The 16,367-nt window shown below is 38.2% G+C and overlaps 2 protein-coding genes across 7 annotated transcripts; both read right to left on the reverse strand.

Annotated features, from left to right (window-relative positions):
- Positions 1–1,022: 1,022 nt before the first annotated feature.
- Positions 1,023–7,279, reverse strand: LOC135584867 (serine/threonine-protein kinase D6PKL1-like). Of its 3 annotated transcripts, XM_065184278.1 has the most exons (5): positions 6,660–7,078; positions 6,247–6,349; positions 5,934–6,119; positions 4,444–5,602; positions 1,023–2,098 (listed from the first exon to the last, which is right to left on the reverse strand). In XM_065184278.1, exons 4-5 carry the CDS (start codon positions 5,463–5,465, stop codon positions 1,225–1,227), a joined length of 1,896 nt encoding a protein of 631 aa, XP_065040350.1. In that variant the 5' UTR covers positions 5,466–5,602; positions 5,934–6,119; positions 6,247–6,349; positions 6,660–7,078; the 3' UTR covers positions 1,023–1,224. The 3 variants fall into 3 exon arrangements, with proteins under 3 accessions (XP_065040350.1, XP_065040349.1, XP_065040348.1); XM_065184277.1 differs by lacking the exon at positions 6,247–6,349 and having other exon boundaries at positions 6,660–7,279; XM_065184276.1 differs by lacking the exons at positions 5,934–6,119; positions 6,247–6,349.
- A 2,324-nt stretch (positions 7,280–9,603) lies between these two features.
- LOC135674440 (zinc finger protein CONSTANS-LIKE 10-like) lies at positions 9,604–16,052 on the reverse strand. 4 transcript variants are annotated; one of them, XM_065184280.1, is made up of 5 exons: positions 15,908–16,052; positions 14,158–14,743; positions 13,226–13,450; positions 11,100–11,416; positions 9,604–10,268 (listed from the first exon to the last, which is right to left on the reverse strand). In XM_065184280.1, the coding sequence occupies exons 2-5, from the start codon at positions 14,731–14,733 to the stop codon at positions 10,142–10,144; spliced, it is 1,245 nt and encodes a 414-aa protein (XP_065040352.1). In that variant the 5' UTR covers positions 14,734–14,743; positions 15,908–16,052; the 3' UTR covers positions 9,604–10,141. The 4 variants fall into 4 exon arrangements, with proteins under 4 accessions (XP_065040352.1, XP_065040351.1, XP_065040354.1 ...); XM_065184279.1 differs by having other exon boundaries at positions 15,872–16,023; XM_065184282.1 differs by lacking the exon at positions 15,908–16,052 and adding an exon at positions 15,329–15,844.
- Positions 16,053–16,367: the final 315 nt, after the last annotated feature.

Here is a 16,367-nt window from a genome sequence, read left to right on the forward strand (position 1 = left end):
GGCAACAAACATGTGCAGATATGACAGCTTAGAAGAGGTGAACAGACTGCAAGAGTTGATGTCTGACAACTTTTCTTTCTTCAGGAACATATGATAAGAGATCTAAGTGGCCCTCTGGGTTTTGTATAAAAATATTCATATAAAGATGCATAGCATTACAAGTACTCCATTAGGACATGGAAAGGCTTGGTGAATTTTGTAGGCCACACCAAGTCTTCATTTACCAGTTGTGGGTGGGGGGATGTGGGAAGACTTCATGCCAAGATATATGTCATCTTGTAAAGTTCAATTTTGGCAATCATGGGTGCTTAGATGAGGTTGTTCTTGACAGGTTCCTTGTCATGGAAAAGCAAGGATGTAAACAATTTATTGGATGCCTTCTTCATGTCAGTCATGTTTGCAAGAACAATCACCAACCAATAGGTTATATATAGTCCTGTCATGATTTAGGTCTTGGGTTTTCTGACTAAGTTTTATGATAACTAAAAAGTTTGGATGCATCAAAGTTGTGAACCTTCATTGCTTTCTAATGACATTACTACTCAAAATAAGGGTTCCATGTTTTTGCAAGTTGTATGATATATTGCACCTTATCAACCACCTATAAGACATCACACATCCTTGTGGTCATTGGAGGTTTTCTTGTTTCACTTTCTCCACTTGAATAATCTTACATCTCTTACCGAGAAACTATAGCAACATGAAACATACAAAGTATGGTAATCATTTATGTTCACCTTGTATGCTACAAATATACTGAAATATGTTTTAGAAATCATAGTTAAATGTTTATCAAGGAGAAAGTGACCCTTCTAACTCGACAATCTGAAATAGTTTAGATCGACGAAATTAAAACATCCTCTAATTGAAACCATATCAAGCCATAAGGAAAAGAAAGCTTCCGAATTTCCTCAAACAAGGCAAAACAGCCTCTAATTGAGAGTATATCTAACAATAAAAAAAGATCAAAAATTAATTTTCCCAAGATGAGCAAAAGAGAAAAGAAAAAAAACTCTCAGTAATTAACAAGTGCAAATGTTTTGGCATTCAATTAAGAGTACAAGATATGGAAACACAAAGTATGCAGCTAATGACTTGACAGAAATTTGACAGTTGATACCAGGAATCAGCTGCAATTTTGAGATTAAAAGGAAAAAAAGAAAAAACTCTACACCCTTCCCCCAACATAACAGATCATTCATGTGATGAACAGATGAAGAATCGCTAAAAGAAATCGAATTCAAGATAGTTATCAGGACCCTTTTGATTGATGACAGGTGTAGCCTTTTCGCTCGTTGATGCCACAGGCCGTATAGGCCTTTCAATCTCAACATGCCTTGGAATTTCTGGGGGACTCGCACACCGTATCAATGCCCAATTGACACCCTCAAAGAATGGGTGCTGCTTTATCTCTGTAGCCCCGCGCTTGTATGCAAGCCTGTGATGTGGCTCCTTCACAAGCAGTCCCCTTATAAGGTCCCTTGCAGCAAAGCTCACAACTGGTGAATCTGGGAAGCGCAATGGCTGCCCTACGACATTGAACAATGTGGCCCGGTTACCCGAACCCTTGAATGGAGTTTTCCCAAACAGAAGCTCATACAAAAATATACCAAAGGTCCACCAGTCTACGGCACTCCCATGGCCCTCACCCTTGATGATCTCTGGGGCCAAGTATTCATGTGTGCCAACAAAAGACATCGAATGAGCATCCGTGGGCTCTGCTATGAGCTCAGGCAACGGGCTAACCTGGTTCCCAATCTCGTGTTTTGGTCTACGGTCCTTCTTGGACTTGGAGGAGAAGAAACGAGGGCCAAAACATGTCGTGGGAGCGACGCAAGCAGGCTGGATGCAGGAGGGTGGCTCAACACAAGCAGGTTGGACACAGTAGACTGTGTTGTTCCGCCGCAATGTTTCTGATTCTGGGTTAGAAGACTTGATCAGCGTGGGGCTAACTGCACATCGAAGGGAAAGGTCAAAATCAGAAAGCATGATGTGGCCATCCTCACGCACAAGGACGTTTTCTGGCTTAAGGTCACGGTATATAATGCCAAGCATGTGCAGGTATTCCAGTGCTAAGAGGACCTCTGCTACATAGAATCTGCAATTTTAGGATCGAGTAGAAACATGTGAGTCAACATCAGATAAGTGTCAAGCTCTTCAAAGTACCAGTATTTCAGTACAATAGAAAAAATGTTACAATTTAACCACTTTCCCCAGTGCTATATTAATTTTAAGAATTTTATAATAAAAAATCTTTAAGTGCATAATACTTCTGAGCCAAGCCAATTCAGAGAGATAAATGACGCTTACCAGCTGTACAGTCATTTCTGTAATATAGAAGTGGCAACAACAAATCATGTCAGAAGACTGCCGCATATACATTTTCCAGCTATGGATTGTTGAGGCATCAGTGGATTGAGGCAGTTGACCAAGCTAAAGAATTGTTTTTTCTACACAGTGTTCTGATTACCATTTCCTTGATCTTTTAAATGTCCTTATCCCATATGATTATGATTACAGTCATAACTACAATGGGTATCTAAGCCAGTCATGAAGGTGACCTGATAAACCAAAGAGCTTTTATATAATAATTTGCCTTTTATATAATCCTTTTATGAAGAACTTTTATACAATAAGCGAACAGCTGATCATGAAATCCTGAAGTTGAACTAAATGATTTGCCTTTTATGTTATCCACCTCAATTCAATAAAAGTGCTAGAGAAAAATATGTGAACTTAACTAAATATTAGGAATTGACTAGCAGTAATATTAAACTTGACTAAACGCAACAGCAGAAATTAAAATAAGTAAATAGATGAATACTCAGTTTTCTAAATTAAATCTCTTACAAGTAATGTGAGAAGTTTTAACATTTGATGTGGATAGGCATAAATCAAAATATCTACATATCCTTAAATATATAATTCAGTGGAATTTAAATGGGAAGCTTAGGATCAGATTCAACCTCTGATTTGCATATTTCAGGGTTCTGCAACCGTAATATGAATATTAAAATATATTTTAGATACAATCAAGATTTATATGTACATATGAGTTACAGAATTAATAGGATAAACATGCATATAGAACCACTAGATAACCCAAAAAACTATTTAACATGTACTTTATCATGGAAGAAACAAAACAATTTCTCAGCACACTAAAGTAATGTGGCATGAGGTACTGACAGGGCCCATTTATAACAAAAAGCTGCCAATGAAAGTACAAGATGAACACATCGCAGATCAATTCATGAATTGAAACTACATAGTGGAGGTCACCTAAATTTGTATATAATTGATAGAACTAAAAACCTATCAATAAAACTATTCGAAGTCCACCATGGGCTAACATTGCACCTCTTTCCCTGGGAAAAAAAATAGAACTTTCCACAGAAGAATGCATTTGCATGATGAAAATTGTATAAATATATTAATAGTGAAAATATATTGGATGTTTCACTCTATGATTATTGGATCTTTCACAAACTTAGGAGTTGAAATTTTCTCACTGAAGTTCCAATAAACACTTATCATATATTTTTGCTTCCAGGAATCCATCCATGGAAAGAAGTGGAAGTGGCTGTTTCCAGTATTCATGGCCAAGTTCCCAAATAAATGGGAAATAGTATTATTCATCAATCTTATCACAGTTTAGATTTTGATGTTCCAATTTATTAGTCGTCATTCTGAGGTTTCTCAATCTTTGTTGCATCCGGATTTGTCCTGGAAAAGCAGATCTGAGATTCATTGCTTAAACTGATTTTAGTATGACTACAAGTGAAAGTTTCTTCTTGCTCACCACCATGTAGTTCATAATTATCTTATTTTTCAGTAACCTAGGAATATAAAGATTGTCATCATTGTAATGATAATAGATTACTAAGAAACATCTCCACTTCTAACAATATTGTCCACATGCCAACTGAGTTTGGCCTAGCAGTTGGATCTCCGTTCATCTCAAAGAATTTCTAGATTCAAATCCATGTGGAAGCAGTGGATTTAATAACAAAAATTCTTGCTCCTAATCACAAGATATGGCATATGGCTCAAAATCATAATCCCTAGTACTAAAGTCAAAACCATGACTAAGTGCCTGAAAAGTAAGAACAATTAGATAATTTTGAAGAATTTGGACAGTTACAAACGGCCATCCCATTTTTTGGAATTCATTCTCTCCTTCCTAGTTTTTCCTAGGTTTCACTCATCAGCCTATTTCTCTCTGTTCAAACCATCAAAAGGTTAATTCCAAGTAACCAAATGCCGACTTCCGCCCCAGCAGCAAAATTGTTTCATGTTAGACACAAACGCAAATGAGTCACATAAATCTAAACTAGAAATCATGAATAATGAAGAAGTAACTGTAATATGCACATGGAAAAATGGACAAAAGTAAAACATACACATATGTACAGACAAAGAAATAATTTTAAAGGAACTTACTTCACTGCTTGTTCAGAAAAACGTTTCCCTGGCTGCCTCTGCCGAAGGGTGTGCAAATCTCCCCCTGAGCAGAACTCCATTACCAAACATGAGAATTTATCTGTTTCAAAGTGGCTATATAGGGTTGGAAGAAAAGGATGATCCAGACATTGTAATATCTCTCTCTCTGTCTGAGCTCTTAGAAGCTTCTTACGACTAGCCAATGATCCCTTGTCCATGACCTTCATAGCGAAATAACTTCTTGTGCCACTTAATTCTGACAGATAAACACTACCAATGTCACCACATCCCAACCTCTTTAGTAGTCTAAAATGGCTTAAACCCAGAATTCCATCTCGAGCACGAACCATTTGAATTGCTTCCCATCTTGAATCATTTGCTTTATGGGGCTTGTTAATGCTACTACTCAAGCTACTACACAAGCTCTCATCACTGATATCACTGCTTGTACTGGGCCTGCACATACTACTTATTCTATTTTCGACAACATCAACTTTGTCAATAACCTTAGCACTTCCACTAGACTTTGTTATACTGCTGTTCCCTTCACTAACTTTGGCAGAAATAATGCCATTGCTTACATCGTGTTCAATATTATTTTCTTGATCCACACTGCCTTTCAAGATCATGGCCCCATTCGGCCCCATGGTGTCAACATATTGTGTTGGTTCTCTCTGGCTATCGGAACATGGGTGTGTGTTATTATTTTCAAAAGGTAGGATGGCCTTGGAAGGAAGCTTATCTGCTTCAGAATTGATAGGTCCCTCGATAGGAAGTGTATCTGTTTCGACATTGATAGATCCCTCAAAACATTGATTAGGTTTCATACCCTCAGAAAATTTGGTCACAGGATGCTTTGACATGCTCTCATCAGCATCTGCCAATTCTTTTGATGGAGTAGGCTCTGATTTGATTAGCTTTGTAACATGTTTAGGATTACAAGTGGTTGGCTCTACTCTGTGGCTGACAAGCGGTTTGACTTGTTTCTCAGAGCTGACATGCGAGATGGTTTTTGAAGCCATTTATCAGTAAACTTGTGTATCTAAGAGGTCAAATCGCCCAACAATTTACTCCATTATCTAGAAAGAATAATTACAGCACTTTGCTAAAGAACCAACATATTATTTGCAACCGCCTATGGATTTTCTCAGGCCAGAATCTGCCATCAAAGTAAAGAAAATTACCAACAACTTCCAAGAAAGAAGTATCTTGCACATTGTTCGACAGTAATGCAGATCTCCGAAAAGGGAATATGGTGTTTAAACAATCATGATCTATATTACAAATGGAATGACGAGGAGACATGCATGAATTAGGTGGCCATGACAATCAAGAAGAGACTTGACATTTTATTTCCAGAAAAAAGGTGGAAATTACATGTAGCCTAAATATTGAGAGAAACATCAATCCAAACACACACAAAAAAAAGAAGAAAAAACCAAGATAAATAATAATAATAATAATAATTCATGTACCAAAGACTGACCCACCTCATAGCATCTTAGTGGATCAATTAATACATCCTAGTGAAAGCCCGTGAGTCAAAAACCAAGAGAAAATTCAGAAAGATCCATCTACTTATCATCTCCACTGGAAGTAACAGAAAAAAGCTTCACATAATAGAACTTAGAGACTTTCCAAAGCATCTTGACAACATTCGCCCACAAGTCATCAACCTATACAGAATTGGAGAAAAGACTGAATAAAAAGATCACAAAGATACACATCAAGATATAACTTTTCCATAAAGCACATCAAGAAACAACTTTTCCGCAACAACAAGGATGGTGGACCATAACCCACCTTAAAACAAGGAACTTTTTTTCCCTGAGAAGAAAAGAAGTACTTGATGGAGCCTGGATTGCGGAATTAACACTTTTCGAATATGATTCTTTCCCGTATGAAGCTAAAATTTCATTATACAAAAGATCAGTAAAATGGCGGACTCATTAATCAAGAACCATGGTCATGCCAGTCCAAAAAAAATTCAATCTTTACGCATCAAAAAACATCAGAACTCCTAAATGGCACCAAAGAAAGATTTTTCAGTGACATCAAATTGAAATTTCCCATTTTTGAAGCATAACGAAAGATCTAAAATCTAAATCCGAACGCCAAAATAGATCCGACACTCCAAAATCAAAGAAAACTAGAGTGAGAAAGAAAGGAGCAGCAAACAGAAGAAACAATGAGGGGGAAAGAGGCCAAACTTATACCTTGATCTCAAGTATCACAACTGTAGAGCTTTCAGTGTGCAGATGTTGGATGGTTCTGCCTGGTGTCCGCAAACGGGGGGAGGCAAGGCAGCAGGCACCGGGGCATTTTGCTGAAGGAAATGGGAGATATGGGAAAGCGAAGTACTATTTTGTGGAGTGTTTGGGGCTGTTTCTATGTGCTGGATTTGGCTATTGGTTTGCGGGTGTGCATTAGTGCATCGAGAGGAGAGAGTGGTCAAAGCCACACAGCTACAAGCTTTTGATCATTCCTCTCTCTCTCTCTCTCAGACACACACGTCTCGATGCCGTTTCAAATTTGCCACCCAATCAACCAGTCGATAGGTGGTGCACTTCCCAATATAATGGAGAGAGCTCTATCTCTCGTCATGAGGCTCTCTCTCTAAGTGGCAGGAGCACCCTCATTGTTAGACTTGGCTCCCAAGTCCATATTTATCCTCCCTGAAATGACTGAAACATCCTTCCCTCTCTCCAATCCCACTGTGTCCAAGTCCTCAACCCTGCCCATCTCAGGCTACAGTTCACAGATTTTGCTAATGCTAATCCAGTGCTAACTCAGATTAGTGCTTCACCCTAAACATGCTGATATCATGTTGGACTAGAAATGGCTTCAAGAGCTTGGCATGTCTTTCATTTGGCAGCTCGGGGGAAAGGCTCACCTGCTGTGCTGTGGTTTGGCTGGGGGGATCTCAACATCGAGTTTCCTTCTTTGGGGCATGTGGACTTTCCTGTTGTTGGCTAGCAGCAAGATTCGCGGTGGGTCCCCCAGCTGACAAAATAGTGTTCAATGATGGTGCCCATTCATCAATGTAACAGTGAATTTGCAGAAGTAGACGGAGGTAGGAAAACAAAGAAGATAGGGGAGAGAGCATGATGTGGCTACAATATGCTTCCAGATATCTACAGCCAGTGCTAAGTTTACTCTCCAGCAGTGATGATTGCATCTGCTACAGTAAGGTCAGAGTTCAGTTACTCTCTTCTGGGTTTTCTCCTCCTCCTTTTGACTACAATCGAGAGAGAGAGAGAGAGGGTAATTCCATGACATGATTAAGTATAACCCAACCATTTTTGCCATGCATTGTTCAAGATAAACAGAACTAAAGCCTTGTGAAGGCTATGCATGGGGACATGAGCTATAAAATAGCACATGGATCTCTTCTTGTTGGGCATCTCTTAGACCTCTGCAGCATTGTAAAAGCTCCAAAGTTTGTGCCATAAAAGATGAGTTCCTTCTCTATTTTTTCTACCTGCAGGAGGCATGTGCACTGCACATGCTGCAGATGTGGAGCACTCTGGAAATGGCTCTTCCAAGTTAAACATCAGATTGTGAGCTCTACAAAGGTCCAGAGAACAGATTGCACAGATCTTGCAAGATGTAGTGGACCCATTACTGTAGTCTTGAGGAATTCAATTGGGTCATTGCCATTGGTGCCTTGATACAGCAACAGCAGCAGCAATGGCTGTCTGATAAGATGAGTATACTTGCTTGCATATACGAAATGCTCATCATAATTAACTGTGAAGTTAGGACAGGGATGCACACCAACCAAGGATGTGGTGGAAGAAGGTTTGATTAATGGATAGCAGGTAAGCCTACAGTAATTGTTTTAGTGGAAGATGCTCAGATGAAGTTGCCAGCCTTTGACAGAGGAGTTCCAGGAAATTAAATTGGTAGATTCTCACAGACACACATGACCAATAAATATTTTACAGAGAGGAGAGAGAGACCATCATGCAAGATAAACATGTGAGTTAGACAACAAATACATGGAGTAACAAGCAGCATACTGCCAATATCCCTCACTAATAATCCTTCAGACAAGATCAGAGGATCCAATGAAGCAGTCTCTTTGGCAAATTTGAAGTGCATTTTCTAGGGGAAATTTATCATGTACCACTTTGCTCAATTGATAAAAAGGGATGAGAAAGCTGACATATCCAAAATGCTTATGATATAACCTCAGAACCATCCTCTTACTTCAGGTATGGAACTCAACTGAGGTATTACATAAGAGAAATCAAGAGAAGAGCAAACTAAAATAGCATGAAAAGAGTAATTTTCTTCTCAGTCTGCATCTGTTTCTTCTATCTTTTTCTTTCTTTGGTGACTGAACATTCTACAAATGTTCTCAGAATGGGTACATGAATGACATGATTTGGCCAATCATCTAGACATTGTAGCAAAAGATGTACATGGCTTCAAAGATAGCAGATGCTTCCTGAGCTTAGATTACAGTTCAAACTTAAAATGTCAGAAATACATGAGTTGCCTGACTTCATGTCTTCCCAGGCAGATTGTAAAGCTTTAATAAAGCATGTCCCAAAGAACAACTTTGAAACAAGCAAGTCAATCAACAAGGTTCATCACCTTAAGCTACCAAGGAGAAGCCCTCAGACATCAACTGTTTGGTTGCCAAGATGTGTCCAGTGACCAATGTCCTTCCCTTTCCCTTCTGCACAGGTCAAGAAACTACTACTGGCATTAGAATTTGATGAAGGGAAAGGTGTCAAGTAGTGACCAGCTGAAACCATGGAACAACTCCACAAACACATAATTTGACCTACAAGAAGCATGGGATTCCTTAACAATGTAGCAAATTTTCTTAGATTTTGAAGAAAAATATAGCCAGATTATGCTACTTGCAGATTCTTAGAAACCTATATCCCAAATTTCGAACAGAAATACAGAGTTGTGTTTCCACAACACATTCGCAACTTTCTGCATTACAACGTCACCTTTTTCTTCTCTGATCACCTCTGAGAGTTGCATTGTCAGAGGGACAAGTTCTTGGAGAAGACTACTGCAGGGTGAGCAGGTTATGCAGAAGAAATGTCTTGCTGATAAATTCTTTTGACAAAAAAAAGAAGCTTTGCCTCATGGAAGAAGCATTGTTCAGCACACCACATTTTTGGAGCTTCATTGTGAGACACTAAAGACAAGATTAACAACCTCAACTCATAGCTTATATAAGTTATTTACAAGGAAAAGGTATCAGATTTCCTCCAAACCTCTTCTTACATATATATTTTTCTTGCACAGGTGAATAGATACAAGGAGGCTGACATTATGCTGTACAAATCTTACATGAAAAAACACCTTAAAAAGGAGGTATGTGTTTAAACATCTGACGTAAAAGCCAAACCCCAGAACAAAGGCATAGGGAAGTCATCACATACAAACTGATCCTCGATTGGGTTGGCGAAGGGGAGGAGTGATGATAAAGATATTTTAGTGGACATAAAAACCAGCTCCTGAACACCTGAATGGGCTGATCAAGTGCACCTGTTCTTCAAAATTATAGGAAAATATGGAGAAGATTTGCTAGGTTATTGTGCCAACCTTGCAACAGAAAATTCGTCAATTGGAATTAGTAATTCCAACTTAAGAATATTCATTTACCAATCACATTGCCTTTATTCCTTTGCTTATCATTCTTCATATAGTAAGCGAAATATTGCTGTGCTCAACAGCTTATATGGGAGAGTGGATCGTAATCATATGCATCACCAGCCTTAACAAAGCGCCCCTTCACCCGCCTTCTAATATCTGCCCTGGCCTTGCGCAAAGCATACCTGACCCTTTTCTCAAATCTGTTCAACATGCAAGACATGAGATACTGAGAATATAGTGACAACTGAAATATGTTCATTGAGTAATTACAAGTTTACAACTGGCTGCATATCTAATCCTTGTGCTAACAAATTTGATTGGATTGAACCATAGGCTTTAGAAAATTATAGCACAGTTAGCTAACAAACTAGTAATACATGGTTAACTGAAGATATTATCATTTTCAGGGTCTGTGGTAGATTCTTTTTTAAATGTTTCACATATGCCTCAGGGTCAACCACTACATTAAAGGTTTGTAAAATCAGGCATGACATGCAGAAACTTCAAAATTTGGCACCTGATTTGGTTCATACAATACCAACATATTCAAAAATTCAGATATGTTATACCAAAAGCACTATAGTTTTCAGTTACTTTACATGCTCATTCTCCCCAGTATCCTCAAGTCTTCTAAACTGACCTAAGGTTGTCAGAAATATTATAAAATATCATATATGATATTTTTCAACTTTTCTTATCATTATACTCACACTTTTACATGCCTAAGAACAACACAAGCTCGCGATAATTTATTTGGTATGCTTCCACTGTGTATAAATGCATATCTTGAAAAGTGCTGATGTCTGTTTTAGTTGTTCAAAGAAGTCTCTCTTTAAGGTTCAGTGACCAGGAAATCCAAAACCATAGAGATGGCTGTGCCCGTTATGGGACTTTGTACTCATCATACATTACAGACATGTAGCAGATAGAACTGCCCATTTTTTCAAGCTCTAAAAATAGCATACTCCAGAAATCATAAGTACATGCAATGTAATAGGAAGTGTTTAATTATCAGAGATATCTGGACTTACTTGCGTGATTTTTTCTTTTCCTTGTAACGCATAAGAGCACATTCCCTGCTAGACGTAGGCAATGAGAAGCTTCCTGAACCAGCGAAGTACCAAGGAGGCTTACCCATTAGAAGCATATCTGACTTTCTACAATTTTGATAGTCTCCAGCATTGCTTTCCCCAGTTACACCAGAGAATGAAAAAGATAGAGATGACTGAACCTTGCATTCTGGGAAAGCACAATCTGGATCTTCTTCTGGATTTGACATCACAGAATCAGCACATACTGCATCACTGCATGGTATTTGCATTTGTTTAACCTGCCCAACTGATGATTCCTGAGATTGGTGATCAGGATTTCATCAATGCTTCTTGGTTCAAATGAATCAAATAAAAATAAAACTTGCAAAAAGTGAGTGCTAATTTTATTAGTTTCATACTGCAATAACAGACAAAAGCATGTGGGACACATGATAAGCTACTTAAGCAGTACATTTGCATTTAAAAGTCTCACAGGATAATAAAAAAAATAATCTAATAACAACTCATGATTAATAACTCAAAAGATTAACAAGATATCTGAGATAGTTACATATATCAGTTGGTATTAAGTAAACTAGAATACACAAATCAGCAGAGGAAGCTTCAATTTGGCTCTCACTGTTCTTGGATGCTGTTAATGTATTGAGAGTCTAGCAACGAATGCTACAAAGCAAAAAAAAAAAGTAATCTCAGTACCAAAACATGACTGATTAACTCGGAACCTGTACTAGAATGGGTCCATGCATAACAAAATGCTATTCAGGTCAGCTGAATCAGAAAGAAATAGCGCAGTCCTCTTGACTAAGGAGAAACTTTCCACTATCATATAATGCACATGTCTTCCTGGAAATTGGCATCACTGTAAAGTTATGGATGTGTTAGATTGGGTATAGTTTCTATGAGATGTGCCAGTTCTTAAGAAAAAACTTCATAACAACAACTGCAGGATCAGGATTGGTCTATGGCATAAGATCAAAACCAGCAGGACAAGATACATTAAATCTGTATAGCACAGTTTTTCATTTTTTATATATTATGCTATGGAATACCTAATTTGTGAATGATGACTCATGAGAGTCACTTAGATGTGCCCTTGGTGAACGGTGAACAGCTCACCTCCTATGAATGCAACAGACAGTGGTACCGGCAGTGACATCCAAGTTTGTACCCCCTACTTCCTCATCCTCCTATGTCTTTCTCTTTTGTCTCTTCTTCTTTCTCTACTTCTTATTATTCTCTTTCTTAGTCAACCAGTAACAATTGGTTAGCAAAGATGGTTTGGGATCAGCCAATTGCAGGTGATTCTGATCAAGTTCCAGCCTGTTCCTTCTATCTCATAATCCAGCCAAAAATCAAACTTTCTTGGCTGAGCTGTGATTGAATTTTCTTGACTGGAAGCTAATCGGCTATAGATGATCCAGGTCAAGATCAGACAATGAGGCAAACCATGCTTCAAATATTAGGCAATAAAGAAGTCCGTCAATATGATCAAGAGGATAAATTAATAAATTGAGATGAAACAAGATGTACTTACTATTGTAAGAGTACCAGGTAGGAAGAATATGTTGATACAAAGTGAAACTCAAACATAACAGATATTTCTCTGAGGAAATATTTGTCTGATTTGTAATTATTCCATCAAGATATTCATCTCTTCCCTGCAATTGATTCCAGTTCCATCAGAAATAACAGTACCTATTTCATGAACTAAGCATTGAAAAGTTTGCAATTACTGAAGATTGTACATTTTGCAATAGCCTAAAACCAATACTTCTTTCCTGCTAGAAAAAAGCTCTATGAATATTCTTTTCCTATGCATGAGAACAGTGCTAAATTTAAACACATATTAGACACTTAACATGCAATCAATGATCTCTGTTGAGACATCCAGTGCATTCAAGTGACAGGCTTCAGGTTCGAGTCCACGTGTTAGCATTATACTCTAGTTAATGTAATGAAAATCTATTCTTAAAGAAAAAAACATGAAATCGATGAAAGCGCTGAGCGGATAAGTGACTACTGCATCTAATAACTAAGAATACATGGAAGTCATTTTTTATATCATTTGCAGATGTTATACACCAGGAAGAAGTACCAGGTTATACCTCTGCAGCAAGTTCACCATGGCAAAGGGAACAGGCAGGAGAGTTTTTCTTTCTGTCATAGAAACTATCAATTCCAGCATCATCAAACAGACACTTTGTTTGCTTATTAGCTGCACCAAAGAGTTCTTCATAATTCTCAAATATCATGTCCACGTCACCAATAGTGAAACCTTCATCGAAGTCATCTTTACTAAATCCAGTATCATTTGTCTCAGGACAATATAACTGCACACAGTTAAGTGATTAAGAGAAATTAGAGCTGCGTTATTAAAAGATCATTTAAGCTATGCTCAAGAATAATCCTAAGAGCGATCATTCTCTTGAAGTTTTCACTGTCAATTGGATAACTACACTGGTCTTTTTATGGTTCCAAAGCTGAATAACTTTCTTTGCAAAAAGGTGTTAATAGATCCACTGCAAATAAGAAGATCAATGCTGTGTAATCAAATAATTTTTTTTGCAACAACCATCTGGATTGGACTTAAAATCATCATCCTTGCAATCAATACTAACCAGTACAAAGACTATTGGCACTGATCAGCAATGCATACATTTTAAAGAAATTCTTTTTGATGTAATGAATAATATATGGGGACCCCTAATTGAACAATATTCAGCAGATAATAACAGAAGTAATAAAGTGAAAGCTCTTGGGATATCATTAAGAAAAAAGTACATAGGGGATCTTACATTCCAATGTAATTGCTTTGTGTTCAGTCAGAGAAAGGGTACACCACATCTATATGCTTGGCACTGAATTGTGAATATCAATTTGCAATAAAAGAATAATACTGGCTATCGAATTTGTAGAGGTGTCATTTAAGGGCAAAAATAGGATCATTGCATTTCACAATATGAGATATGATAAATTGGCATCTCAGCAGATTCGATGATTCGAAGCTGCCAATATGCATTTTAAAATCCTGATTCACCTTGGGTGTAGTTGAATTCGCAGGATTAGTTGGTTGATCAGCACTATAACACATAGGAATTTCAGATGCTGAAGATGAGCCCTTCCAGAGGTTGCATTTATCAATGGTCATCTTATCATTCATTTTCCAGGTGTTGCCAATATTTGCATCACTACTATCAACTCGAGGTTCCCCACAATTGGTAACACTGTCCTCATTGGTAATCATGAATCCTTGCTCGTAATCAGAGTCTGTCATATGAAGGAACTCAAGGAAGGACCAAATTCTTGAAAACTCTGCTGCTGATGGACAACCTGAGTAGCAGTTGATCAGATGTCTGTTGTGTTCTGAAGCCACGGCTAATCCACCATGAACTTTTCGATCACAATTTCCACAAAGCGATTTATTTTCTTCTATGCACCTTACAGCAGCAGGTTGGACAATGCACTGGTCGCATAGAAGCGTACGCAAGTGTCGCAAAGAAAGTGCATTTGCGGAATGAACATTTCGGTCACACGATAAGCACAAGGAAGCTGCATCAGACTGGCAATAGACTACAGATCTTTGCTCTGTGCAGAAATCACAAAGATGGTCCATGCTTGGTTCACTGGAAAAGAAAAAAGACAGCTGACCATATCAACACATTGGGCTTAGGTCTCCAGAACAGTTCAATAATTTACAACACAAATTTCAAGTTAAAAACACTTCATAAACATCATGGTCACCAGCATCCACATGCAAGAGTACAAAAATAAATTTCTTTTCACTGTTAATCACCCAAAATAACCTGCCTATTAAGTTAAAGTATATTGACTCATGATCAACCAAGAATATGTCAGTTCTTGTTTTCTTTTGAAGAAAATGGAATAATTACATTCAAGGATGGATAACACCCGAAGTGAATATCTGATGGCAACAACAGACACGAGAAGAGCCCTGAAATTTTCCAATTCTCTTATTTGGCCACTTACTAGCTCTACATGTACAGAATCTAGTAGCATGATGGCTACTTCAGAACTTGGAGGTTATCAGTGGTATAAATTTTCCCTTATGAGAAACTTACAACCAAAGGCAAATTTGTGACAAAGAAATCAGAAACAGCCAAGCCAACTTGAACAAGCAAATTGCAAAAAGAGAAAAAAGAATTATTAGAACTACAAAGCACTAATGGAACTTATGTAACTTTTCAGACCTCAAATAGCAACCTTCAAATGATCTCTGCCCCTATGTTTCTTAAAAAAAAAAAGCTTAATCCACGTGACAAACAAATTGATATGAAGAACACACAGTTTTCTCTTTCCCAAATCCTCAGTCCGCAGCTGAATTCTTTGTCATAAACTCACCAAGGTTTCTCTTAGATCCGAGCACTATATGGGCGAAAACAAGTTGCAATTTTTAAGAATTTAAAAAAGAAGAGAAGGTCTAATAAGTATCCACAAACAACAAACTCTGACTAAGCGAGGAAAGAAAAGAGCATCTGCTAAACTACAACTACTAGATAAGCTCCTCATTTTAACGCAAGTTCTACTCGTGGCGTCGGAATCAACGTCAAAAACCAAGAAAAGACCAGAATATTTACTAATTCTAGAACAAATTAATGTCAAATCACCGAAACAAGAAAAGAAAAAGATTAAACTTTTAATCAAGCAGCTACAACATCTACTCTCGGCAAACGAAGAAAAGACCAGAAAAAGTGAATCTTTGGCACTTCAAGAACAAAAGAGCAATACAAAACCTGAAAGGAACACGAAGATCCGAGAAAATCTCTCACCCCACACAACTACCCAACCGACGCACAAATTACTCGGTCGCTCCTGACGGAAAGATTGCTCCTTTGTCGATTGTAGAGGATATCCGATTCCGTTTTGGTGAGTACAATTGGCAGGATAGACGTGAGATGAGCACAAGAGATCACGCAAGACAAACGGACCACAGGAAACCGAGCGCCCATCGGGCCCCACCGGGCCCCGCCAAAAGAGCGACGCCTCGTGCGCTTTTTCTGTGGCGTTTCCGTAATAAACGCTCGCTGCTGGGTCTAAAAGTAACCTTCCCCCGACGTACAAGGGACGCGACACCACAATGGCGATCTAATTACTAATATACCCCAACCTTGTTACGGCAGTAGCGTTGATAACGAACGAGGGGGACCCGCTCATCACTGGCCGTCCAAATTTGAGATCCTCAAGATCAACGATGAACGACGGCCGATCGCTTCCGATGGGAAAAGTCCG

Source organism: Musa acuminata, chromosome BXJ1-5, assembly GCF_036884655.1.
Source record: "Musa acuminata AAA Group cultivar baxijiao chromosome BXJ1-5, Cavendish_Baxijiao_AAA, whole genome shotgun sequence".
NCBI lineage: Eukaryota > Viridiplantae > Streptophyta > Magnoliopsida > Zingiberales > Musaceae > Musa > Musa acuminata.

What these genes read in the sequence shown, in the direction of transcription:
- LOC135584867 (XM_065184277.1), bottom strand. Translation starts at nt 5,465, where the DNA reads ATGGCTTCAAAAACCATCTCGCATGTCAGCTCTGAGAAACAAGTCAAA. An exon ending in TTTTCTGAACAAGCAGTGAA is followed by an intron (nt 2,099 to 4,443) that starts GTAAGTTCCTTT and finishes CTAAAATTGCAG; the next exon opens with ATTCTATGTAGCAGAGGTCC.
- LOC135674440 (XM_065184280.1), bottom strand. Translation starts at nt 14,733, where the DNA reads ATGGACCATCTTTGTGATTTCTGCACAGAGCAAAGATCTGTAGTCTAT. An exon ending in CGAATTCAACTACACCCAAG is followed by an intron (nt 13,451 to 14,157) that starts GTGAATCAGGAT and finishes AACTGTGTGCAG; the next exon opens with TTATATTGTCCTGAGACAAA. An exon ending in GAAAAGAAAAAATCACGCAA is followed by an intron (nt 10,269 to 11,099) that starts GTAAGTCCAGAT and finishes CATGTTGAACAG; the next exon opens with ATTTGAGAAAAGGGTCAGGT.